This window comes from Paramisgurnus dabryanus, chromosome 16 (genome assembly GCF_030506205.2).
Source record: "Paramisgurnus dabryanus chromosome 16, PD_genome_1.1, whole genome shotgun sequence".
NCBI lineage: Eukaryota > Metazoa > Chordata > Actinopteri > Cypriniformes > Cobitidae > Paramisgurnus > Paramisgurnus dabryanus.
This window is the reverse complement of record NC_133352.1, coordinates 36,386,106-36,412,929: the sequence shown is the minus strand read 5'-3', so window position 1 is coordinate 36,412,929 and position 26,824 is coordinate 36,386,106. Positions and strand designations below refer to the sequence as shown.

The window sequence follows — 26,824 nt, the reverse complement described above, 5'->3', positions numbered from 1 at the left end:
AGCTAAATGCACACATTATAAAGACATTGTTCACATTTCTTAAACATTTCCAGTTGAAAATTCAGATAATTAGTTCTGATTATTATTTTTAGTAATTGGAAATTGTGCAGATTCATTCTTTGACAGTAGTTGGTGCTTAAGGGGTCATGTACACCAAGGCATTAAAATGTGTCTGAAAACCCCAGGTGCACTGCAACTGTGGGTGCTTGCCTGCGTTTTATCAGCCAAGCGCTTTGGTTGATTTGATTCTTCTGTTTTGTTTATCAGAAGTTGTACGATGCGCTGGTAGGTTGTTGTGAAATGTATCCCGCCTCTTCTCCATTGTGATTGGACGGCTGGGTGAAAATTGACGAGCTGAGTGTTTCACTCAAAGTTTAAATTTTTCAACTCTGGTCGCGGAAAAAAACTCATCTGCTCCGTAGGGCTGCACGATAAATCACATGCGATATCAAGCGCATCCCAGCTTGTCAGGGAACTACGGCTCTATCGCTTGCATATCGCAGGTAATTGATGCGAAATTGCCTGACTTACGGCTCTTTGTAGTTAATGCCGCTGCATCTGACAACAGCTGATGGCGATTTAATACTAATGAAGGAACCGGCATTACTGACGAGATGGTCGTGATATCGCATGTGATTTATCGTGCAGCCCTACCACTCCGTGCGGACCAAACCCCTAAGCTGCTGGCATTTCTTAAAAGCATGGTGCTTCTATTGGAAAAAAACACGCCGGCCGCAGGGGTAAATGCTAGGGCTATAACGATAATCGCGTGTCCCATTAAAAAGACCTGTCTAAATTCGATTCTGAATCGCAAGGCTGCGATTCTGGGTTTAATGCTCAGCTTTTGCGTGTACTATGGCGTTTTGGTCAGTAAGAAGTCCTTATCAATTTAAAATCATTGAGTCAGAGTCGTTTATAACGTGCATTTAAAAAAGCAACACTCGTTAAACAAAATCATTCAAAATATTTTTATGAAAATACCTGAAACAATCTGAAGAACAGCGATATAAATATTCTTCTAGACATTTCCTGGAATAGCGTTTGTAATGGTACTACTTCTGTGGCACAAATGGAGTTTCTGCATGAGAGCGCCTTCTGGCTTTTGGATGCCGGCATTTTACCGTAATTCATTCAAATTCATTCATTAAGAAAACAAGCATTTGCACGATTAATCGTTAGACCCCTAGTAAAGGCTTTGGTGTACACGCCCCTAAAAGCAGAAATATAGCAGTTACCAGGATTACCTATGTTAATAAATCAGCCTCATACATCTATAAACAGAGCTAGGGCCGCAACAACTAATCGATAAAAGTCAATGTCGTCCTTTTATATAAGTGAGTTTGTTTTTGTTTAATTGTAGTTTTTTCAACAAAAAAAGTAGAATTGAACCACACACACTTCATCTGGTTTAAAGTATTGGGGAACTTCAGGTTTTTATTACTGTTACAACACATATCATATCATAATGGTTTATTTATTTTATCAACTAATGTTAATTCTCATCAAGGTCTTAAGTTAAAGATTAAAATTAGTTTATTTATTTATTTTTTGACATTTAATTATGTTTTACGGTTTAAAAGCTGCAAAATCGTTTTATTTAAAGCTTTTAATATCAAAAAGATTATATTAGTAAAACTCAGTGTGTGGTTTTTACACTTTTAAAAGTTCACTTCTGCACGTGAATACAATAATTTACTGCCTTGTTTAGCTATAATAAGTGAAAAATGTTACAGCATTAATTTGTTTTTATCCGATTAGTCAATGAATCTAAAAAATAATCGGCCGATTAATTATGAAAATAATTGTTAGTTGCAGCCCTAAATAAAGCTTTAGCAGGCTTATAGTGAAATGGATGAAAAGAAAAACAACTTGGAACACTTTTGTGTCTCAAACGCAGATCGAACGATATATATATATGCATCGATTGGTGCTTCTCGATGTTTTAAAGAAATGTGCAAGTTAAGTTTGACACTGATTGAAGCAGTTACATTAAAGAGCTGCTGGTATCATTGTGAAAGATTCCCCTTGTTTTTCTGCATGCTTTTAATTTGTGCTAATACATTTCTAGTCACTTGCAGCACGCATCCCCGATCTATTGAATGCTTGATACTGCCCGAGGAGTGTTTACAGACTGCACTTATTAAAACATGATGTGCAAAATACATTATTTTTATTTGCTGCTTTGAAATGGATGCTTTTAGTCATTAAATAATGATGAGCGAAGGCTTTAAGAGATTAGCACAGTACTTTATTTAATCTTTAACGTCCTAATTAGAGCCTGTCTATTAGATTTGCTCATAGCAACGGCGCTCTGTTGAGCGAGGGTGTATTGGAAACGTACATCCAGGCAGAACCACTCTAAATTATAAGTGTAAACAAAGTCAATGTAGGCGACGCATCAGCATCCTCCTGTTAAATTTGCCACAAATCAAGCACCGCAGCTACCCGTCTCGGTCTCTTGTGACGAGAGGCTTTGCTCATCAGGTTCTCCCTGCCTCGATTATCTGTCGAAAGATTTAGTACACAGTAGTGTCAGGACTGGTGTCACCCTGCTAAAGAGAGCACGGCAAATCAAATTGAACCCCGTCACTCCGTTGTCTCCACATTGATGTTTTCTCTTTTCCAAGGGTGACTTTTCATCCTCAATCTGGGGCCTATTCATTATTGAAGCAGTGGCTTATTGTCATGTGTTTTTTTTTATTGTGCTGCCTTTGTTTCTTCAATCTTGTCTCTTGGGTTGTTTGGCTCAGAGAGTTCAGGGAGCCCTTTAGGAAGCTGTGATCTTTAAAATCGGCTTTGTCTCTGGGGTTGGCGTGTTTTTCTCATTTTTTGCTTCCTCACCCTCTCGAGGTAAAAACCACCTGGCTTTTTCATCTTCCCACTTGACTGTGAATAAATCTGGGAGTTTATGGATTAATGTACAATTCATTAGTCATGTGGAGCTGTAGGTGTAGCTGTGTGAGTCAGTCGCTCTCTGGTTCCCCCCACCCATCTCCCATTCCCTTTACACTTTTACATGAAGCAATTATCCTCTGTCAGTCTAAAACAATCAACAGATTCGCTCTTTTCTTCCTTCTAACTCTAGCCTATTTTTTGTCACATTTGTCCATTTGACTTATCAGGACTATATGTGACCCATGCTGGTAAAATGAGTGAAAATGTGCACAATGAAAAAGTATGAATGTCGATTTTGGTGGAAATATAGCTAACGGGCCATATTTAATTTATTAAAAGGGGCAAATAAGCGTGAGCGCATAATTACAAAAAAGCGCAGATGGGAGTGGGAAGATCTGTGGGTTATTTTTTTATTTATAAATTAAATAACACAGGCACAACAGCTAATTTCCAGAATGATCAACGCAATCTACTAAGAGCAGTGCAGATTAGTTTAGGGTTGCAAATAAGCAGATGCTCCTCAGGTGCGGGTGATCTAACAACACCTGATTCACTTGAGTTCAGCACCATAGACGTCTCAAATGGAAATTTGCGGTTTGTGATTCCAGCTAACAAAGCCATAGGACACTTAAAAGAACTGGAGGACAAAAAAATTAAGGTTTACAAGAAGTTTTCAATCGCCTGGTACTGTGTGACACTTCCTCCTGTGACTCAAATAAAAATAACATGGCTTGGCAAACAATATTTTTTTTTTATTATGTTCTTCTGGCGTTACAAATAAATTCTTACATGTGGAAAAAATCATTTGTTTTGTACTGTCTCTGCCAAGCCTCCTCTCATCAATTACTGCCATTTCAAGCACAAAATGATTTTAATGTTTGTTTTCTGTGTTAAATAATGATGCGAATACCAGTACCATCACACGCTCAAACATTAGTAAATTGCGTTGTGTGTGAATCATTTAAATAATCTCCTTCTATAAATTTTTTGTGTCTGAAAGGGAAACTCAAATGCATATACAATAAGATCAGTTGCAAAAATAACTAGACCGCACCTTTTCAGCACGAATTATCCACTGCACATTTTTAGTAAATCACGACAGTTGTTATTTAATGACAAAATGATGGTTTGCACTGGTGCAAGCTGTTAGTAAATCTGGCCCATAATAATGTTATGTTTATGTAAATGTTTTATTAAATGTGGGGGAAATTTTTTTGATGTACAAGATTATTTTAGATCATTGCATTACAGTTATATACATGATTTAAAACTCATTTTTGAAAATTAGCTCATTCTGACTCATTTTGCCAGCACTGGTCACACATGTGTCTTGTTTACGTTTAGTGTTGCATTAGATGGCATCTTGTCTGTGTCTTTGAGATCGAAACCATTAGGAAGTGACAATTTAATCATGCAAGGTAGATGGTGAAATTCAATTTCATAGATTTCTTTTTATTGTTACATATGCTGTTCTTCCCCATACTTGTTTTTTTGAAATTAAGTATTTGAGAGAAGCAATTAATCCAAAGTAATGTAAGTGAATTAGGAGGTTTCAAAGCGATGCATTTGTAGCAACCCAAGGCTAATGATGTAACGTAATGGTTAATTGTAAGTGAAGCAAATGTTCAGCTTTTTTCCTCTTCAACTAATCAATACTCAGCACAAAGCATGCCAAGATTTTTCTCAGCCCCAGGCGGCTCACGGCTCTATCGCGTCTGCTAGAATTATCGGTACCCTCAGACCTCCATTATATTGATTGTGCTGTACTATGTGATTGGCCCAGTTTTTACTCTTGACCTTGCTTGCTGCTGTTCAGGATAGTTTTAAAAGCTTGTGTAGACCTCATCTCAGCAGATCGATCTGCGGACAGCTGAATTATTATCATCGTTGTATCTCGGTTTTAATGATATCCAGCTGATGATAAAACTGGTTTTAGTCTTGTTTTAGACATTTTCAATCAGCCAAGATCAACTAACCTTGTCTAGTCATTGTCTTAAATCACCACAACACTTTAAACCTTTTGTCTCATGTCTTTGGCATCACACATTTTGTTAATGTGTCGGGTTCAGTAAGACAGACCTCATGCTATTTATAAACACAACATGGTGTCCTGCATGCTGGTATTTTGATTACAGTGGTGGGTAACGGAGTAAAAACATCCATTTGTAGTTAAGATGATCCCATGTGCACTGTTATGTCTTGTTGCAGACTTTGCACTGACAAAATGGTACTGATACTGATGACTTTTTAGTACCGACTTTGTATGGAAGACCTGGTACTTTTGACAACCCTACACCTTTGTATATTATAACTGTACATTGGTTAGTACTAATAACTGTGGTATATCACCAGCTTGCCTATCAGTTTTAAAGGAGAGGTATGCTTTGCCTTGCCAGATGACCGAGCAAGCGAGCGAGAGAGATGGAGAAAGAGCGAGAGAGAAAAAATGCTGGGTACCGCAGATCATGTGCGTCTTTTAATTTCCTGGTGACCGTGCTGAAACTTGAGCACACATGTGCAATTTTTCCACATCACTTCTTGCTGCTTAATTTGAAGCTGAAGCAAGTTTTGCAGTGAGTCAGAATGGAAGAGAGAGAGAGATGCTTGTTGCCATGCCAACGTGACACGCAAGCAAAGGAGGTCAGATGAGATGAGGCTAATAAACTCTGATTCTAACAACTGAATATTTTACCGCCTATATGACATCAGACAGACGGGCTCTTCACATTGCTAAAGATTGATTCTGTCTGCTTCTGGATCTTCTGCCCATTTTCATACTGAGCTATCACTTTCCTGGCATGTCCATGACTCTTCTTATTCATTCTAATTGCACTCGACGTTGACAAGTTTATTCTTCAAACCGCCTGTGTGTTGTCCTCAAGTCAATGTACCTGGGAGAATTGCTCAAAAGATAAACTTGGGACAACTAAAATGTTTCTGCAGGAGAACAAGCAGTGCTTTATATGCACAACTGTACTTTTTTGCCTCGGGCTGAACTCAAATGGCTGTTTAGGGTTAGTTGCTTCCTTAAAGATTCATTTAGACTAACGGCAGTGTTTACTGAAGCATCTTGACGATTATAAGACCACATGGCCACAGTCCAGCAGAATCTGACCGTCTGATGCGTATGTCACACAGAATCTGGTTAGGTTTAATCTATTAGCCTGACTGTATGCAGCTTAGGGCTTTTTTAAATCAGTCGCTTGGAAGCGAATGTACCGGGTAATCGTAAGAGTGCTTGGTGATGTCAGATCTTTTAAAGATGTTCATAGTTTTGTTTAAAGCTCCTGGTACCAATTAAACTAGATATCCGTGAGCAGACCTGTATTATCTGTGGTGTCTGGCCATGTGAGATCACACTGCCCTGGTTTGATAATTTACATAATTTCCAGTTAAACATGATTTCTGTTCCGCTTGTTTTTTCTTTTTGGTCCCAGAGGATGGAAGAAATGGCTTTCAAGACATTGCCTGTTACACACAGCTCATTTTAAAATCCAGCAAAGGCCAGTTAATGCCGCCTGTGATTGAGCAAACCCATTGGCTTTAAATTGCATCAGGGTCCCAGACCATCATCTCCGAACTTGTGAATTATTGATTTGTCCAGTTAATGAATATCATAGTATGTGCCCTCAGTGTTAGGAGAGACAGAATTGTTTCACCGTGTTTCTGCCTGATCGTGCAGCTCGTAGTGACTGTCAAAATTTGTAAAAGTTGAACATTTGGTATGTGAAAGCGTAAATCACACTTTTCGTATTTCTAAGAAATGCTGAATGGCTTTGAAGGGTGTGAAAGTGCTTCATCGTCCTGTCTTGGTATGTTGTATTTTTTGCTCATGTTTTTTTTTCTTATTTTTTTCTCTCTGCAGAAGCAGATCATCGTGGATCCGCTGAATTTCAGCGAGGAGAGGTTTCGTCCCTCTCTTGAGGAGCGTCTGGAGAGCATTATAAGTGGCGCCGCCCTCATGGCCGACTCCTCCTGTACACGTGATGACCGTCGCGAGCGCATCGTGGCTGAATGCAACTCTGTCCGCCAGGCCCTGCAGGATCTACTCTCAGAGTACATGGGCAATGTAGGTGCACTTTAAATTCTGTTTATTCATTTCCTCCCATCTTCAGTCACCGTCCCTTTAGCTTCCTATCCCAGAATGACAACAGTAAATATCCACCCGTTTCCTGAGATGGGCACTGTGCTGTAGGGAGGAAAGGGGAGTTTAATTCGGGGGACAGTACACACATCACATTCTCTGGTTGATGTCGTCTAAAGACCTCCAGTCTCATTTCAGTTTGTCTGTGCTGATGGGTCGCCGTTTAAACAGAGGGATTGAGTGCACACAAGCTTCCCACTGTTACACTGATCTGTGCATTGAATTATTTGACTGGTGAAAATTATTGGAAAACAACAAACCGCAATGTCATTTTGTGCCCACATATTTCTTTTTATCTGTTTATTATCCCGTAGACACGAATTAATTTTTTTCACTGCCAGACATGAGTAGTTTTAAAAATATCAGTTGAAAGGAAGAGCTTTATATGCAGCTCAGTGGGTAAGATGATGTGCTTGCGGTCCACAGGGCAAATCCAAAAACTTTAGGTTTGCTAGTGCTGCCGAATTTAACTCCTTCCTCACCAGCATTTTTTAAGGATTTTCACAAAAGTTTAATGCCCTTCCAGAAAAGTTTCTTTTTTAAATATTGCATATCTATCTACATTTCAAATCATTGTTTTAACCAATCTCTTTCTCCAGCATCATTGACACAGGGTTCCCACGGGTCCTTGAAATCCTTGAAAGTTTGTGAATCTGGGGGGATTCAAGGCCCTGTGAAGTGTTTGAAAATATACATATAAAGATACAGGTCATTGAAAGTGCTTGAATATATATTTTATGCCAGAAGTTTTCTTGAAGAAAAAAATCTGTATAATTCCTTGTGTAGTGTTTGATAATATCATAAAAATTCTAGACTTTTTAAGCACATGTGCTAAACTGGTCACTTTAAATGCTTATATCTTCTGTATGCCAATGTTGATTTATACCCAAAGTGTCACCGCAGTGACGCAGCGCAAGTTCCCTCAAAAGGGAACTGTAACAATGTATCTTAAAAGGTAACACGATGTAACCTTGCTCTCACTTGAAATGTGTCCCCACATTTAGTCCTTGAATTTCAGGGTATTGGACCTGGAAAGTCCTTGAAAGGTCCTTGAATTTGAAGTTAACGAAGGTGTGGGAACCCTGATGACAACTCGTATGCAAGTGGAGTAGCCTTTCTATTTCCAGTAATGAAACCAGACAATTAGATCTACTTTTTTTATTTGCATTTATTGCCCTTTTGGGGAATAACTACATCTTTATTTTAGGGTATAGGTGGACATCATTGCCATCCAGCAGTGTGGAAAATATCAAGTTTGTGGTAATACTGGCTTGATAATAACAAAATGCCTTGCAGTGGCACATGGTAATAGCAGTATGCGGGCAGCTGAAGGTTGTAGTGTGCCACATCACTGAAGATGGAGGGCGTCTTACAGGTGTCACTGACTATTTGTGTCATTCTTACTAAACGTCAGGCAGCAGCAGGTCACCGGCGCTGTCTGAATTCACGGCGGTGTTTTCGGCAACATGTGTTGACGTGCTCCAGATGGCTCATTGCAGGTTCTGAGTAACACCAGACTATGATTGTGTGCAAGCTCCTTTATCATTACCATTCATTTTTAACTTTTCGAGGTGCCTCCTAAAAATGGCTGTTTGATAACATCATCTAGTGAGGTGTTTGGAGTGGATAAGGCACAAGCATTTAATTTCCAGGGCCTTTTTTAAGTGATCCTCGAATAGTGCTCATGCCAGGAATAGAAACATCATAGCAGATTGATTTCAGCAGTGATGGTAATCACGAATATGCAGCTATACGTGTAATAAGCTTTACATGTCATTCCACATTGACCCGTTTGTGTAACGCATGCTTTAGTGCTCGTCCTTATTGCTGGCGGTTCATTTTAGCGGCGGATTCATCCAAGCGCCCGGCCCGTTTCCAAACAGGTTTTCTACTTGACTAGGCCTTTGCTGCATGTCTGCCCCAACACGCAAAACGTTGCTGCCCAGTACTGATGCACGGCTATCATGACAAGCCGCTGGCTGCTCACTCGCTCTGACAGGAGAAATAGATGAGGAACATGATATGTCCATCCTTTTTGACTCCCTCCTCCAAGGCTCCAGAGCCTTTTGGCTAGCAATACATTTTATATCTGAAATATATTTTCTGTGTTTTATTTTTAGTTTTGGTATAGGTAGGTAATAGGGCTGCATAACGATTAATCATGACTAATCTAAAGTTTTTTTTTTACTACTTATATAAAAATGTAAATATTTATGATTAGTCACGATTAGGGTTGCCAAATTCTGGGGAATTATTATGGGTGGAACCTTTCATGGGTACTAACAGGAATATATGGGAATTAACGGGCATATATGGGAATTAACGGGAATATATGGGAATATCAGTTACATTTCTACCCTGCACATTCCTCAGGCACATGCACACAACACACTGCTAACTGAAGGGCCATTACGGAGGCCACACCCCTTGCATGTACTTGCATTCTTCCATAACATGCACAGATCCTTTCTTCAATCCTGCACACAATATAATGTCAAAATGTCAATTTTTGCATGTATTCACGTAAATTACATACATTAGTTTAAGACTTCCTTGTGCTGTGTGTTCATATTGGAATGATTTCTGAGTGTTTTTTTTTTTAATGAGTATCAGGATTCTTCAACATTTGTATTACCTTGCATGCATATCTGCTTATGACCAAACAAAAAGTTTGTATATGATAGCTTATATAAATTTCCCTACATTCCCAAATAGTTCCCTATAAACTTAGGAAGTCCTTTATGCTCTTCAACATGTTAGTATTTTTTTGTAGATGCCCCTGGGAGGTAACAGATAGTCCTTTCTTAATTTTACTCTCTTGTCCTGGTTAGAGGAATATATTGAATGTATGGAGTCTGGTAGGTTTAAATTTTTATTTGTGTAAGATGGGTATGTATCCCTCGCATTCAATTTGTGCTCTGTCTTTGTTGTTAAATGAACTCTGAAGGCCTGCAAAAAGCTAAATTACATTTTCTTTAGCTGACTGGTTTGTATATAAGAACTGTCTTGTTTGAAGTGACTCAGTTTGATTGAAGGAAATATTGACCTGACAGCATATGGGCTCTGTCACAGCTGAGGCTGTGTGCTATCAGACCAGTTTTGCTCTTAAAACATTTTTCTAGCGATCTAGCCATGTATCATTTTTCTCCTCCTTTACATCTCTCTCCAGAGCAATGCATTATAAAACACTTTATTGTAATTTTGCCATCTTTATCTAAAAGTAACATTTTTGTATCAGAATTAAGGATTGGAGCTTGTTTTTTACCGTCTAAATTTTTAAGAATCATTATTATTATTTAAATCTTTGCAAAAGGTAAAACCATGCCAACACCTTAATGTGTTCTTTTAGCAGGTAAAGGTCACAAATAAGAAAAGTGAACAGTTTTAGCTTTTTACCTCTTGTCCGATTAAGGAAAATGCATTTTTTCTGATTTTAAGTGTTGGCTAAGATTTTTATAGAGTAGATTAAAGTTGCAGTGTGTAGATTTTAGTGGCATCTAGTGGTGAGATTGTGAGTTGCAACTAACGGCTCACCTATTTCTTTCGAAACGCATAGAGAAGCTACGGTAGCCGCCACAGGACAAACATTTCATCCTCTAAGACAACGTAGTGACAAGAAACACAGTTTGTCTGTTTAGGGCTACTGTAGAAACATGGCGGTGCAAAATGGCGACTACCATGTAAGGGGACCAGTGGTGTATGTAGATAAAACCACTCATTTTAAGGTAATAAAAACATAACAGTTTGTTATCTAAGGTCTTTATGCATCACTGATAATAGTTATGCATATTATATTTCATTTCTGTCAAGATCCTCTTAGAGTAACTAAACCCCAAACCAACTTTTTTTAGTTAATGATCTGTAAGAATGATGCTTTATTAGTGCTGTTGATTGATTTTAGTAACTTTTTTGACATTTGGATATAAAGTGTTTCAATACTACAATATATATGGTGTAAAAATGTCTGAGTGCTGCCCTCTTGAGGTTGAACAGTGGCTACTGCAGTTGAATTTTCCTATTGGATGTTGGGTCCAAGAAATGACTCGTGACGTAAGCAGGTTCAAGCTCACCACGCCCTTGTTACGATCTCACCACACACTTAGTTCGTCCCCTCTATCTCCGTTGGGATCTGCCCACTTTTCTTGCATTTTTCAAATATTGCAGTGGGTGGAGTCACGCTCTGACCAGGGGTTTAGTTACGCTTTAAATGTTACAGAATATACCTTTAACCAAACCTGATAATGTAATTTCTATTGCACCCCTGATCCTGAATATGCTTAATGCAGAAAGCACTTTTGGTTCATCACAAATAAGAGGTTTGGTTGTATATGTTTATTTGACAGTGTTTCTCACAAATCTGCTGTAAAAGGAGACTTTAAATTCAGTAAGAGGTCTCTGGAGATTCATCTGAAATTTGAGTTGTGTAGCTATAGCCTCTGGCAGAAGCGTATCAGTTGAATAATATTTACGTGAATGAAATAAAATGACAGTTTTCATCAGATTTATGGAATATTGTTGACATAGTAGTGCTGTAGTAGTTCATCTTTGTTTAAAGTCCATGGATTGACAAAACAATGTCTTTGCTTTAATTCTTACCTCAATTACGCATTTAAAATCAATCTGCGGAGCATATCCATAAAAATCGTCAAATCTTATAATGAATACTAACACTTTAATCACTGTTATGTGACCTGAATCTTAGTGGTTTGATTATCTTTGAGCAGAAATGGTGCATGTGGGCAGAAACCGAAGATGCGCATTGAATTATAATTGACTGCGGCATCCCATTTTGGCTGAGGTTTTCAGAAGCAGTTTCCAGGCCGTTCAAAAATAGATGGTAATTAATTGCCGATTAGCACAGAGATTGATCTGGCTTCTGTTACAGGGAAAAGCTTTGTAATAGTTACGGAGGACGTTAAACACAGTGCCCGGTCTGCGCTGTAACCTAAACACGGTCGATCGAGGTTTCGACTCAAGTTCAACCCGGTCTGATTAGTCAGATGATTAACAATGCAGAGCACAGCTAAATAAACAAGGCTCTTCACTTCCCCGAGCACGAGCTCATGGTTTGGAGTGTTGCGGTTTAAGCACGTATTTAATTATTCCATCCTCTCGTGACTCTTTCCAATGTTTCTGCTGCATTTTATTCATAATAAATCTCCAGGCTCTTTCTGTAGAGGTGATTGCACACAAGGCGAGCTGGCATTAATAAGGTTTGACGTGTCAGGCTTTTGACATTTTAAATTCTTGAACTTGAAGGCAAACATCTGAAGACTCTGTTAAAAGACAGATGCCGGTTCCCTGCGAGCTTTTCCAGGCACTTGTGGACTGATGTGGATGAGAGACCCACGCATGCACACCTCTCTTTTCTTTTCTCTATTTCACATTTTCCTCTTTGCCATGGGCATTTAGTGAGATTGACACCCAGGCCTGTTTCATTACAACTTTCTTTTGTTTTTTTTGAAGCCTCTTAATGTGAGCCGAATCCTTTTTTATCACTTCTTGTGTTCTTTTTTCAAACAGCATTTATTTTTGACTTCTTTTCATACCATGGCCCTAGAATAAAACTCTTTTCTTATATATAGAAATAGCACTTGAACATTAAGTGCGATTTCATTATCATTTGACCTTTCCTGCTGTAATTTTCTTCTCCAGAAACTCTGTGTAAGAACACCTGCTTGATCAAGCTAAGCTTTGAGTTTTTTGCTTACCTGTTGGCTTCTGGTTGTCCCAACTATTTACCTGTGTTAATTAAGTTGAGAGATCCTGCACAGTTTGTTAAAAAGCCAAGGCACCTTTAATCAATGTGTCTTGTTTTTGCCTAATCATTTCAGGTTATTTAAAGAGAAACTGTTGTGGTCTATATCATTGTAACCTAATCTAGATGCCTAATTAAAAGAAATAACACCACATGTAGTGCATCTAGGCAGTGCTTTTCTGTCCCATAGGCTCTCTGTAACATGCAAATCTGTCACACGTGGGCGGTCAGATGGGTTTCTCATACCTGGTATTTGATCATTTTTGCAGTTAAAATCACATCTTACTTATCAGGCAGATGGATGAAGTTTTTTTGTTTGCCAATGCAATTTTAATTGCACAAGGGATAAGACTAGGCTTGCAAAGGGGCGGAAAGTTTGCGATAAATTTCCATGGGAACGGAATTGGAAATGTATGGGAATGTTTTTAGAAAATTTTGGGAAATTTATATAAACTTTATCATATACAAACATTTAGTTTGGTTATAAGCTGACATGCATGCAAGGTAATATAAAAAAGATGTGTAAAAAAGCAAAGAAAAAAAGATTTTTATTTTACATAAATTGTTTTATAAATCTATTCTTTTTAAACTTAATTCCTCAAAGAATCCGGATACTTGCGTTCATCAAGCCTGGATTTTTTTGTTCAAAATTTCTTCAGAAATCATTATAGTAAGCTGTGTGCATGTGAGGAATGTGCAAGATAGAAATTCAACTGAAATTGCATTAAATCTTGTTGTTTTAACTACATGTAGTTCCCTGTTATAGGCAACTCTGCAAATTTCCAGTTTATTCCCGTTAGTTCCCATATATTCCTGTTAATTCCTGTTTATTCCCATGGCAAGTTTCCAGCCTTGAAAATTCACAGAATTTTGCAACTCAGACCCAGTTTGTTCCTTTCAGAGAGACTGAAGAGGAAAGAATTACCTATTATACATATTTTAGTCTTGTACTTTGATTTTTGGTACACACATCTCTTGTTTTGTATTGTTTTGATATGATATGTCAGATCTCTTAAGGGTTATTGATATTTAATTGCTGATTATCCAGCGATCTCATCTACCCTCCAGTGTTTTTTAGCTTTCATCCAGCTTCTTTTTTTATTGATCTGGGTGTTTTGGCTAAAAGCACTTTCTTTACGATGTACCTAAATGAAGAGGCTTTTAGGTTTGTTCCTTTTGCTTTGTCTTTTTCTGTATTTTTTAGAGCAGAATTAAACTTGTTTCCAGATGGTAATGGACATCTGTAAAAATAAATCAGCATCTACATATTTTAACAATTGTTTTGAATACTTTTTGCTGCAATAATAATGGCCCATTTGAAATGTTTATATGTATTTTTTGTTCTTATTAGTTCCACTTGCTGTAGTGAAGCAGTCATGAAAGATTGGAAGGTTTACAGGATTGATTCTTTTGATTTGATCCTCTTTAATAAACTCAGAAATGTGAAGTTGAACAGCAATTAGATTACCACATGACCTTGGGGAAAAACACGGACAATAGATTAGAAAATTAAGTTGAAAAAATGGCAAAAGAGCTATTCTATAATTGATGGCAAAAACTCAAATACTAACCTGCGTGTATGTTGAAGATAAATTACTTGCCTTTAGAAACAATTACTGCTCAAAGACGGCTTTACGGCCCGAAATTATTACTTTACCAATTTAGGCTTTAAATGGTACACCAGATTTACTCTTTAAAAGATGGTGCCTTGTTGTAATACTATAACACAGTTTTACAGCATAAAAATAACAATTAACATCGTGCCCCGCAATGTTACTGCTGTTAATATAGTCAGAGAGACATGAATGATTAAGACTGCAAGTTTTACTGTAAACAAAAATGGCAGCTGCTAAGTCCACTTTTCTTTATATGGTGATTGTTTTTGTTTGTTATGCATTTTATTATCGGATTCTGCTTTACCACAGCACCTTATGTTGCATATAAATTGATGCTGAAACAGTTCTGGCCTGACCTCTTATAAGGTTTAAATACGAGCTGATAAAATGCATGTTTAGGCAATGAAGGCGTGGTAGTTTTAGGATTTATGCTCTGCTCTCCACATTTACTGCATCACGCTGAGAGAGACCCAAACCACTGATGATTTCATTATTTTTATTCATCGCTCTTATCCTCGTGGGTTTAGACTGGCACTGCCGCAGAGTCATGGCATCGCTCTGTGACTGACAGTTTCTATTAAAACCCCTTGACAGCTTTGATGTGCTGTAGAAGGTTTAAATGACAGTGTTGAAGGTTATGTTTGGTGCCATTTCACCACTTTTAGGATGCTAAGTGACCCCTCCTGGGTCGCCTCTTGCTTTCTTGTCCTTGTTATATATGAAGGTGGTGGTTTGGTTTTGTCATGCATACAAGTAAACATTTCCCCTTTTTCACCTGCTCAGAAGAGTTCATTGTTTGTGTGCATTGGGAGAGATTATTGAGTGCCTGAGCTGAATAGTGTGGTGTCCGGTTATAACCGAGAGAATAAATGACCTTAATAATGGCAGATATATTGTACTAGAAGTTAGTGCTGTGATGTGTTTTCTCCTGTGGCATTTTATTCTTGTCTACTAATGCAACTTTGATGAGCTACAGTCCAGATAGTGAACTTTTGCCAACCTTTTATTTTTCTCCTATTGTAATATTTTGTTTCATCACAAAAGCTGGGTAGCCTGGCAGAGCTGGTATTGTATCACACTATAAATGCTCCTTTATTTTCCTTTTATTCACAATGTAAAGTTTTATTTATTTTAAGGACACTTGGTCAACACTCGAGTGAGTGCCAAAGACTCATTCAAACTAGAAATCATAGCTTGGGATGATGGTCATTTCCAGCCATCGTCAATGATTGGAAAAATGTTTCCATTCTATAGCTTTGGTCTTCTATACAATAATTAATTATTCTCACTCAGTTGAATCATTAAGCCTCAAAATTACTACCTTAAGTTGTGGATTGCTGTGCAATAGTAGGGGGTCTAAATTATAAAATGATGTTTCTTCCCTCCATGCTCAATGCAGGTTAACTAACTTTCCTAGCATACTGTAGATGTTTTGTGTCATACCTTTTCTTTTCGAACTGGGTCTGTTGTTCTTTTGCACAGATGAAAGGTAAATATCAGCAGTTGCTAGGTAGTTTTGTAGCACCTTTTTTCATTGTGCACTAAAAGGGTATCTGACAAAATCCTGTTAAACACTTAATGTGCACTCTAAAAAATATTGGGTTGTTTTTACCCAGGGCTGGGTAACTATAGGACAGAACACATTTCTGGGTTAAAATGACCCAAATAATGGAACTTTTATGAAAGGTTTTGATCCACTTGAAATGTTGAGTAGTATATTTTAGAGTGAAGGTTTAGGGTTGCATAGGGGTGGAAAGTTTTTGGAAACTTTCCATGGGAATTTAGTGTTAGGGTTAATTGGGGAAATTTGGAAATATTCCAAATTGGAAACATAACTGGAATGTATGGTAGTTAACAGGAATTTATTGGAATTATTTTGAATTGTAGGGGAATTTATATAATTAATTTGACCAAACAAAAGTGTGGCTTCTGTGGGAGTCAAGGCCTGGAAAACGGAGGGATTTCCCCCCTAAGGTGTATATATGAATAATTTTTTGTTATAAGTTTATTCCCATGGAATGTCTTCAGCCTTGAAAATTCCTATAATTTTGCAACCCTAGTTAGCTTTAGGGGTAGGTTTAGGGCTGGTAATTAGTCATTACCCAGTTTTAGTCTGAGCAAAATGGCAAGTTAATGTCACTTATGAATAAATGCATTCAATGAAATTTTGTGTCCTTGATCATAATGTAGTTTTATGAAGCAGTTTGACCAGACAATGGCTTTTATCTTTGTGTGTTTATCTTTGGCCTCTTGTACCGTATTTGCGGATATGAAGTTCAGTTTGACAAACGCTCTGCTAAGAGTGATGACTGTTTAGCATTCTGTATCGATCTGAAGGGTGAAAGTAACTTTATATTCCAGCTTTTAGTGGAGGTCACCACAGGTTTCTGTTTAAGAAACTAAAATGGAATTGAATGGTTTGATTAAATGATTGTTTGGATAGATGATGCGTCAGTGCCTTCTGGAACAGAAGTGCTATTTGTGCTCCATACCAAGAAGTTGGCAGATTTGTCTCTTGTGGCCCAAAAAATGAATAATGGACGTCAGTGTTTGCAGTGTTTTATTAACCACTGCCACCCTGATATCTTTCAATGCGTCCTCCAAAACGTTTTAATCCACATATCCAAGAAATTGTTGTTTTTCCAAGTATATAAAATTTCCATCTTGCAAGTTTTAATCGTAGATTCGCATTGTCTATAATTTTCCGCTTGCTCCGTAAGTGCTTGTCACTGTCGCCTTTGTCAGATGTAGTTTTCCAGACAGTTAATCATAATCCTTGTTTAAATGGAGCAAACCACATTTACTTTTCCCTTGTTGGGATGAATACATGCTTTCTAGGTTGCGAGGTGAAAGTGTTCAATTGTTATGTATTGTTACATCTGCTTTTGATTCGTCTGATTTTTTTAAAATAAGGCTGGGGCGATTAATCGTGCAAATGCGCATTTTCTCAATGAACGAATTATGCTGAAATTACATCCAAAAGCCAGGGGGTGCTCTCGTGCAGAAACTCCATTTGTGCCGCAGAAGAAGCAACATTTCAAAGCCTATTCCAGGAAAGTCTATAAAGATGTTTATATTGCCGTTCTTCAATTGTTTTAAGCTATTTTCATGATATTAAAGAATATTTTAAATGATTGTGTTTGAAAAATGTTCCTTTTTTAAATTCATGTTGTAAATGACTCAGACTCACAGCGATAAGGACTTCCTACTGTTATGTAATGTTGTGATTGGCCTGAATACCTCTGACATCAGCCGTAAATGTTTGAAAGATTCACTCACGGAATTATGATAATGTCGCTCTTGTCTACATCACCAATCCCAAGAAGTAAACTGTTTTATATAATCCATGTGATTGTTATAGTCCAAGAAAAGAGATTTGCGTTGGAGACGATAACTTGCATCATTGTTTACTTTGTTTTATTGTTTTATTGTATATCCTGTGGTAATTTAGTACAGTGGTTCCCAAACTTTTTCAGTGTGCGGCCTCCCTTGTGTACGGTGCATTCCTTCGCGGCCCCCCAAAGAAAATTTCCCGGCCCCCAGTTTGAAACCACTGTTTTAGTAGATGCCCTCAGTGTTACCACAGTGTGAGGTACTGTTGACCGCTTCCAGTGTTGACACGATATTTAAAAAATTCACAGCTTCTCATTAAGTTCAGTCTGTCAAAGGCATTTTTACTTGAATTATTGTAAATTATAGTACACTTTAAGTTACTGCCAAACCTAGAATTATGTATTCAAACACAACAATATTCTGAGCAAGAAAATGTCAAGAATAACTTAAAATGAATGTGGAGTGTTTTTAAAGCATTTGTCTGTTTCTGAAGAAATGGGATGAATCATTGAATGCTCCTGAAGCACAAGGAAATAGCTGCTTTAGAAATATTTGAAAAGATTGCCTGTTTTTCTATGGTTTGTCTGAAATTACGACAGAAATATTTCAATCTTGAATGTAGCGGTCTCGGTGAGGAGAGGTGGTCTCGGGAATTTGCATTACACTCTCCCTGAGATGTCTGGTAATTGCATTTAATAAATATCCAGAGGGGCCAAATAAATTGTTTTCCAGCAGATAAATGAGGTTAGGCCAAGATTAATTGCCTCTGAACTCCCCAAAACAAATATTTCAATTAGTTTGACCCAAACACAAATGATGCTACATGCCTTAAAAACCAGCAAGCCCCATGAACCAGGGTGATTTATCTTTTTGCTTTCATAGCTTTGCACTCCTCTTTTGTGGCTCTTTGTAGGAATACTTTTCCACAAAACATATCTTTAAGTTATGATATGTCATATTTGAATATAATTACGTGTTTAAGTGCAAACATTGAAAAGCTAGACAAAAATAACTGTATGAAGAGCTGTTTCTTATTCCACATTACGCTGGATCTTGCTGCTGCTGCAAAACAAACAACTTTGTCTTACACTGCAAGACTTTGAATGGTGTGTAAACAGAAATCAATGACTTGCTTGGGCTTTAAAAGCTAGCTGGCTTTTTAGTTTACGTTGGTGACTGCTGAAAGTTGTAACGCGACAAGGCTTAGTTATAATGCACAAAAGAGCTGTGCATAATATCACATTTGTGATTCAGACAGGTATTATTAGTATGACTCACGATTAATTGTTCCAGCCAGTTTTTATATATTCTAGATCAGAATGATTTTGGTCAGATGCTCTTAAAGGGGACATTTTTACGAGACTTTTGTAAAATGTCCAATGAATCTTTGGTGTCCCCAGAGCACATATGTGAAGTTTTAGCTTAATGTTCCACAGATAATTTATTATAACATCTTAAAATTGACACTTTGTAGGTGTGAGCAAAAATGTGCCGTTTTGGGTTTGTCCTTTAACATTCAAATGAGCTGATCTCTGCACTAAATGGCAGTGGCGTGGTGGGATAGTGCAGATTAAGGGGTGGTATATTATAATAAGATCCCCTTCTGACATCACAAGGGGAGCCAAATTTCAATAAGCTATTTTTCACATGCTTGTGGAGAATGGTTTACCAAAACTAAGTAACTACGTTGATTTTATTCACATTTTCTAGGTTGATAACAACACTGGGGACCCAGTTATTGCACTTAAACATGGAAAAAGTCAAATTTTCATGGTATGTCCCCTTTAAAAATCACAGTCATAGATAATGGCATTCGTCCACATTCACTTTTTTAGTGATGTAGTATTTCTGGCTCTGAACTGGCTTACTCAGGGGCACCATTGCTCTCATAGGTAATCCAGATAAACGCATTTCTTCCTAACATATTGTCAAGATCTAGAGAGGAAGTGTTCTTCATTGGTCCCATTGGCTTGATTCCTGCCACAATCGTTTCTTTAGAGTCTCTTATAAGACTGCTTCGTTTCTTACATGTCTGCTAAGTCACGTCTTATATAGGCACATGTTTGTTGTTCCTGATAAAAAATCTTGTAAGCTGCTTGTTTTATGAGACGTTTAATGCCGTTGCCTTTATAGTATTGTTTTGCAAATGGCATATTAAAAGTTAATAGCCTGTGCCGGTCCTCGTGCATCTTGAATACATTGCAGATTTGTTACGATTATGTGTGACTTGTTTTCAAGGTGGAGCTCTATATATAACGGGTTCAGCTCAAGGTCTGCGCTATTACCAAATGCTTAAAATATCTATATCTGAAATCAGCCTGCACGGAAATTAGTGTAGAGTCGTAAACGTGACCTATAGCTTACATGTGTGCTTAAATCTGGGTGCTGCGTGGTTTATCTTCATCTAGCACTTTTATCGTTTTTGTTGTCCGCTATGATTGTGATCATGCTAGGTAGGAAGGTTGAATACCAATTTGCAGTTTTACTCTTTGTAGTTCTGGTAGTTTGCTGCATTCATTAGAAAAAATTAGAAAAGATTCCTGCTGCTTTAGTGTGTAGTGCTATTATAAAATGTGAGACGTTTTGTCTTTTGGCCAAAATGGTCTCTAAGCAACAGTCATAGCATGAATATTAATAAATTAAAAATTGAAAGGGCAAGAGGTGAACATTAAAGAAATTAGATTTCACCTCACACAGCAGAACATTTTCTGTGTAAGATATTTAATAATGCCTCAAACATTTTGAGTCATGCTGGTGTCATCCTCTTAGCGTCTAAACGCTCTTGAGAAGGGTCACCGGGATGCTCTGATAGTTTGACATACGAGCTTTTATTCACAATGGCCAAGGATCGTTCCCTAGGTAATTAGAGTTCGTGTACGGTGGTATAAATTCGTGTCCAACAAGTTTAATCAATCAAAATTGCGATTTCATCACCTTTTTTTTTCCGTTTGAGATTACCTTTTTGTTTTTTTGTGTGGATCAGCAAAGCTGCCATAAAGCAAGAAATCGAAATGATGCAATTCATCGACTGGCCACTAGAAACTGGCTCCAAAAGGGAGTCAAATCAAAAAGACCCACATGTTAAAATGCGTAACTTTACAGCAGAAATGTATGTACAGCCTAGTACAAAAATTATTTTGGTCTATATAGCTAATTTTGCCCTTTGTGATAACTGTGACGGGGTGATTTTTTTTTTGTTAACTCATCCGTTTAAATTTTCTGCATAATTAAGGGCGTGGTCACTTGAATGATGGGTGAACTGCCAATGCTGTAACTACAGTCGAGCTAGACAGGCGTGGTTTCAGTAACCAGCCGCTTCACCCATGTCCCGCCCCTTTACCCATTTTTGGTTTTCTGCAAGTGATGCACGGTGACGCACTGCCAAGATGGCGACTTCAGGCTCCGCCAACCATTAAAGCTCTTCACAAACCTTTTTTCCTTGTGACATGACTTTTTCATTTTTTGTGTGTGTGTGTGGAACAGCGAAGGTGTCAGAAAGCAAGAAATAGAAATGATTCCCACAGTGAGCAAATGCATTGGCATTCAGACCCTTGAGGTTCAATAACCCACCTTGGAATCAACCTCCCAGCAGGTATCAACCTAATGTTGACAGTATAAAGACCGATCGTATGCTATGTTTATTAACTGCTCTGTACAACCTGCCAGCAGCGACTGGATGTCACAACAGATCGCTCTGTGAAGACAGATGAAAGCTGCCATGCTCAGTATGCCCCTCAGTCCTGAGAAGTACTGAGTCTGGTAACTAGATACTGGAGAACTGGACTGCTATTTCCGGTTCTAAACAGATGAGGGACTGTCAGGTGTGTTGTCTGCTGCTGGTGTATCTATAAGAGCTGTAATGTTGAAGAGGTTGCCTGGTGGATAACATTGCATGTCTACGGCAGGTGGATGTGCGAGATGAAAAGGTCAAACTCGTATGCATAATGTACCGGGCTGTCTCTGCAAACACCAGTTGTTGCTAAATATGGTGTCTAGAGATGATCACATGATCAACTAGTCATCCAACTGCAGGTCTGTTAAATGGATATTGAACTCTTTCTCCCATTAAAAGTCAATATCTATATAGATGCATATCTATATACACTCTTAGAAAGGTTGTGTTCATTTTTAACACAAAATGTGTAACACATTGGTTCCGAAAGTGTAGTCGACAGACAAAGTTATTGAATGTTTCCAGTGTTATTGGACAGAAAAGTTACAGTCCAATGCACATGTTAATTTTATCTCATCTCTTGCTTTAATAAAAATATGATGGCTTGCCATAGGCTGAAGTTTATGAAGTATGTTCTCAACGGAGTTAAAATCTACTATCATTATACATTAGTTAACCCTTTGCATCAATGTTGTTAACTTGTTTCTCCCGAAACAAGCTATTGCAAATGTTTTTTCCCATGTGGGATGTATTTTAGGAAGATCTCTTAATTCATACAATACACCTTATTCAGTCTGACACCATGTTTATTGCAAACAGAGGCTGTGAGGGATGGATGTCGAAAGTGTGCGCTTTAAACCTATTTTGTATCTGGATGTGGTCATTCAGCCATAAAAAAAAGACATTGTTTTACAAATCTCCATAGGACAAAGATCCTCAAAAATCATGGAATTTACATGGATTGTAAAAATCTGGACGTCCATCCCTCACAGCCTCGTTTTGAAATCAATATGGCGGCAGGCTGATTAAGATTTATTATTGTCAATGGTTCTTCTTCATTGTAGAAGAAATTACTTCGTAGTAAGAGGGTTTTGGCATTTGTTTATCTCCTTGTTATGAGTTTTTGAGTGAGCTTTGATTTTGTCTGGTCCTGAGATTGAATTGATTTTGTCTGGTCTATTCCAAGAAGTGTTTTTGGGTCCAGCAAGCGCCAGTTTAAAGCGGTAAACATTATGATGGTATTTGCTGACGAAGAGCCAGATCGATGCTTGCACCCTGGCAGGCGTTTCAAGATTAATTGGTAACTCATAATAAATGCTTCAAACATGTGCAGCTCATCAGTCCTGAAACCTTGTGTGTCGGTTTCCAATAGCTGCATCAAACCCTGCCTGCTTGTCTGCCAATGGCAATTTTATTGCATTAAACTCATGTACTATTGGTGTCGTTAAAAATAGGTATTTCACCCTATATCCTCCATAATATTGTGACACTAGCGGGGAGGAATGGTCTGTATCCATAGCATACGACTGGTCTTCCTTCCCTGGAATCCCTGTGGAAATTGTCCTTCTATATATTCCATTTTGTTTTTCAAGAGCGCCTCTTTAGGAGGCTAGGGGTGCTCATTGAGTTTCTCTGAATTGAAATGTGCATGTGGTCTCATGTCTGTACTTAGTCGATAGCTACGTTTACATGCAACTGAATAATCTGTTTGTAATCGTAATGATGGCTCAATTGGAATTAAATGCCATGTAAACACAAAAAAATCTATACGATTGAAAGTGGTGATGTAGTCCGATCTGATCGTCAGGAGAACAGTATGCATGTAAACATGCGAAGCGTAGTTTTTTCTCAATCGGATGCAAAAAATACCTTGTGCACTTGCGCAGAAGAATTTACCCCTTTTTACATATCACATTATCCATGTATATATCACATTATTCATGTCACAGAATAGCGAGGCAATGGCAACACACATTCTTACGGTAATGGGCTCACATACTGGCTAGTTTCCAATGTCCATTTGGGTGTTTTTAATACGCGAATCTGGCAACCCTGGCTGTGCGCTTGTGCAGACGTTTTGGTTCGGATTATATAGAGTGTATACATAAACCAACATTTTAAATCAGATTGCAATGTTTAGGGTACATATAAACTGCACTGTCCTAACCTGCAATCAAATTAAATTCAGCCGGATGACAATTTTGTCATGTAATGTAATGCGCATGTCTTGGACTCTTGGCGGCATGGACACTTTCTAGCTCCTGAACATTTAATGCAGACTATTGCTCGCACCTGAGCTTGTAATACGCGCAGCTCTTACATTTCCTTGCACTAGAGATGCTGATAGCGCGCAGGGCTTTAAAACCAGCGAGAGTTGTTCCCACTCCCTGGCATGGAGGAAATTTCAGAGCGCCTGGGATTTAATGTTGGCTTTTTTTGCTAATTATTTTTGCGATCAAAATAATACATTTTTGCGGCAGTAATTTTCAGAAATTTCCGCTTTAACTGCATAAATGTTAAGAAATGTTTGATATTAACAAGAACATATGAATCAATCCTTATTTCCAACAATTAGAGAGGTGCATCACTTTTTTTTTAAAGGTCACTTTTTAAAAAGTTTCAAAATGACTAATCTACAGTAATGCACAATTGCCACAAGTCTTAAACTAGCTTTTCCCTAAACTGTTTATTTACTTGTTTGTTATTATGCGTATATGTGATCATTCAAGATCAAATCATGAAAGGAGAACAGTTCAGTCCTCGCACGCTGACCGGCAGCATGCGCACGTTTGCTAACGCTGAAATGAGGTGCCGTATGAGAAAACCGTAAATTGAAATTCTTCAAATTGTTTCAGGTATTTTCATGATAATAAAGAATATTTTGAATGATTTTGTTTTGTTTTAAATGCATGTTGTTAACGATTCCTCAATCTAAATCATAACGAGTCTAAGGACTTCCTACTGATTAAAGACCTGTAGTACACACACAAGCTACTACACACACATTCTAGATTACAATTAATAACTTTCTAATAAAAGACGAGATAATGTAGTGATAAGTGCTCAGGAGATTGTGATTGGCTGTTAATTGTGGGGTGCAGCGTGCTGGAGAGAGATTGTTTATGTGCGTTAGTAAAATAAAGTCAGAAATTTTCACCTTGTTGTCAAGTTTGTGTCATGACAGAATATTAGATCTTTGAGACCTTTTTAGTTTTTGTGATGAAATAAATATTTAGCAGGATCACAAAATAACGTTGTGTTTGATTTTGCGCGATGGGGGGCAGGTGACAGTGTTGCCCTGGGAGTAAATCGGTTTCTCTTTTGTGTACCTATCAAGTGTTTTGTCATAAATGAGTAAAAATGAACAAAAAATAACTATTTCCCCACCCTCTGATACTTTTGTGTATCGACGATCTCACAGGCTGACGATTGGACGATCTCACAATGGGGCATATCGCCCAACACTAGTAACTGGCACCGCTTATTTATTAAACGCCAATTGCTGATGGCTTTAATTTGGATGAAAGCATTGTCTTTCTTACCCTGTTGTTTTGTCTACTGTTACTGTGTGTGGTATCGTGAAGGTCACCTCTGTGTTTAGATGTGAGAAGTTATTTTTGGAGCGCTTTTCTTCTGTAATGAATTCTCTTTTTATAAATTAGTTCTGCATTCTCTCTCATTGACTTCATCTGTATCATAGTTTCTCATGAATGAGGCTACATAAAGTAACTTGTGGTCAGAACAAGGATAATGAATCTCTTTGTTCGTCACACCCTAGATGGTAATGAACACGGATTCGGTTTGGCTGAACACTGTTTCCCTGGCAACCATGCCAGAGATAAATGGAGCGTTTTGTCATTTAAATCCTGTGTGTCCACGTCTAGCAATGGTCATCATTAACAATATAAAATCAGAACTGATGCCCGTTTCTACTTCTGCAATGAGGTGCTTTTACAACAGGTTGTTTAAAAGCTGCTTAAGCTTGTACATCTCGTTTGTGCTAGCTTCCCTTTTTGAATGTTAGTTATTAAAGTTAACAGGACTTTTGTTTTTATCTTTTGGAAACATTCGAGTGTATCTTTTTGAACTAACATGCATTGCTCCTACTACCGCTGCTCTCTTTATTTAACCAGGTAGGAAACTAATGTACCACAACACAACATGGATACACCGAACGGTTACATTTATGCTTTGATGTGCACTGAGAAAACAATTACCATCAGCTGAAAAAACTCTGCGTGTGACTGCTTCCTTATTTATCTTTTTGCTTTTGCACGATGGGGTTCGTGTGCTTGACTTCATGCACAGCTAGTAATTAGCAAAAGAACATTTGGAGTCGTCCAAAGGGTATAAGTGCTTCAGCTGAATCCAACAAAAAAAATAATGCTTCTATACTTGGTGCAAGCTCACATTGCACCCTGTGCTATTGCTTGCTTTCTTTTTTTGTTGAATGCTTTGATCAGGGACTGGATGAGGGATGACTACCCCTGGTGCCTAATGGAGCTTCGGCTCTTTGCTTTAATATAGTTCATTTCGAGAGAGTTGTTTTGAAAAGAGGTGTCCATTTATCCTCTGCGTCCCTGAAGGCCTGAGCTTTGAGCTCCTCAGCAGAAATAATACCCAAGAATTCTTAGTCCACTAGAAACGGCAAGCAAATTAAAGTTTACGACCAGAACTGTGGTCTACAATAAAAAATTAGCCTCTTTCTGTCTAGTCTCATATTTGTCTTTCTTTTGTATGCATTCAGTGACTTCTCGCATGGTTTAAATGAACCGTCATAATTGGGTACATGCCGTGCGTTTTGAACAAAATGTATAATCTGAAAATATCTTCTCGCTCGCTTATGCTCATCTAACCGCGCTTAAACTCTGAGTTAAATCACTTCTGTTTTCATTTCTTCAGAAAAGGAAAGACCCCTGCCACGGAGGGCTGCAACCAAATTAAAAAGTGACCTTTGGAGTTAATAGCTTTCTCTTAGCAGTGAGTGAAAGCTACTGCATCTAAAAGCCTCTGTAGTCACAAAGCCCCCTTTTCTTACAGACTAGGTCTGGACAAGAAATGGCTGCCCTCTATAAATCATGTTCAGTTTCAGTCATTCTGCCGTTTCTTCCAAGCAATCCTCCTTTTTCCCTGGAGGAAATCTCTATAGGCGGAGGATCTTTGAACCAGCGGTCAACAGCTACCCGGAGAGAGCGATGTGCTGTGGGAATCGACCGATCAGCGCTCCTCTTTACCTTTTATTCCTACAATTATTATTCACTACACCATCTGGTGACTACAACATGCTTACAATAGCAGATTTAAGTCTTTTTGCAATAGTGATGACACCGTATCAGTGTTGGGGAAAAGCCAGTTTAAATCGCTACATACAATCTTAAAAATAAACGTGCTTCAGATGCCATAGA

At 38.0% G+C, this 26,824-nt stretch overlaps 1 protein-coding gene across 1 annotated transcript in view; it reads left to right on the top strand.

The window, feature by feature from the left end:
* ctnna1 (catenin (cadherin-associated protein), alpha 1) overlaps window positions 1-26,824 on the top strand; it is a 126,253-nt gene that overhangs the window by 23,835 nt on the left and 75,594 nt on the right. The window contains exon 7 of the mRNA XM_065274932.2: window positions 6,761-6,964. Within this exon, the coding sequence (XP_065131004.2) occupies window positions 6,761-6,964 (204 nt within the window). The remainder of the gene's footprint in view (window positions 1-6,760; window positions 6,965-26,824) is intronic.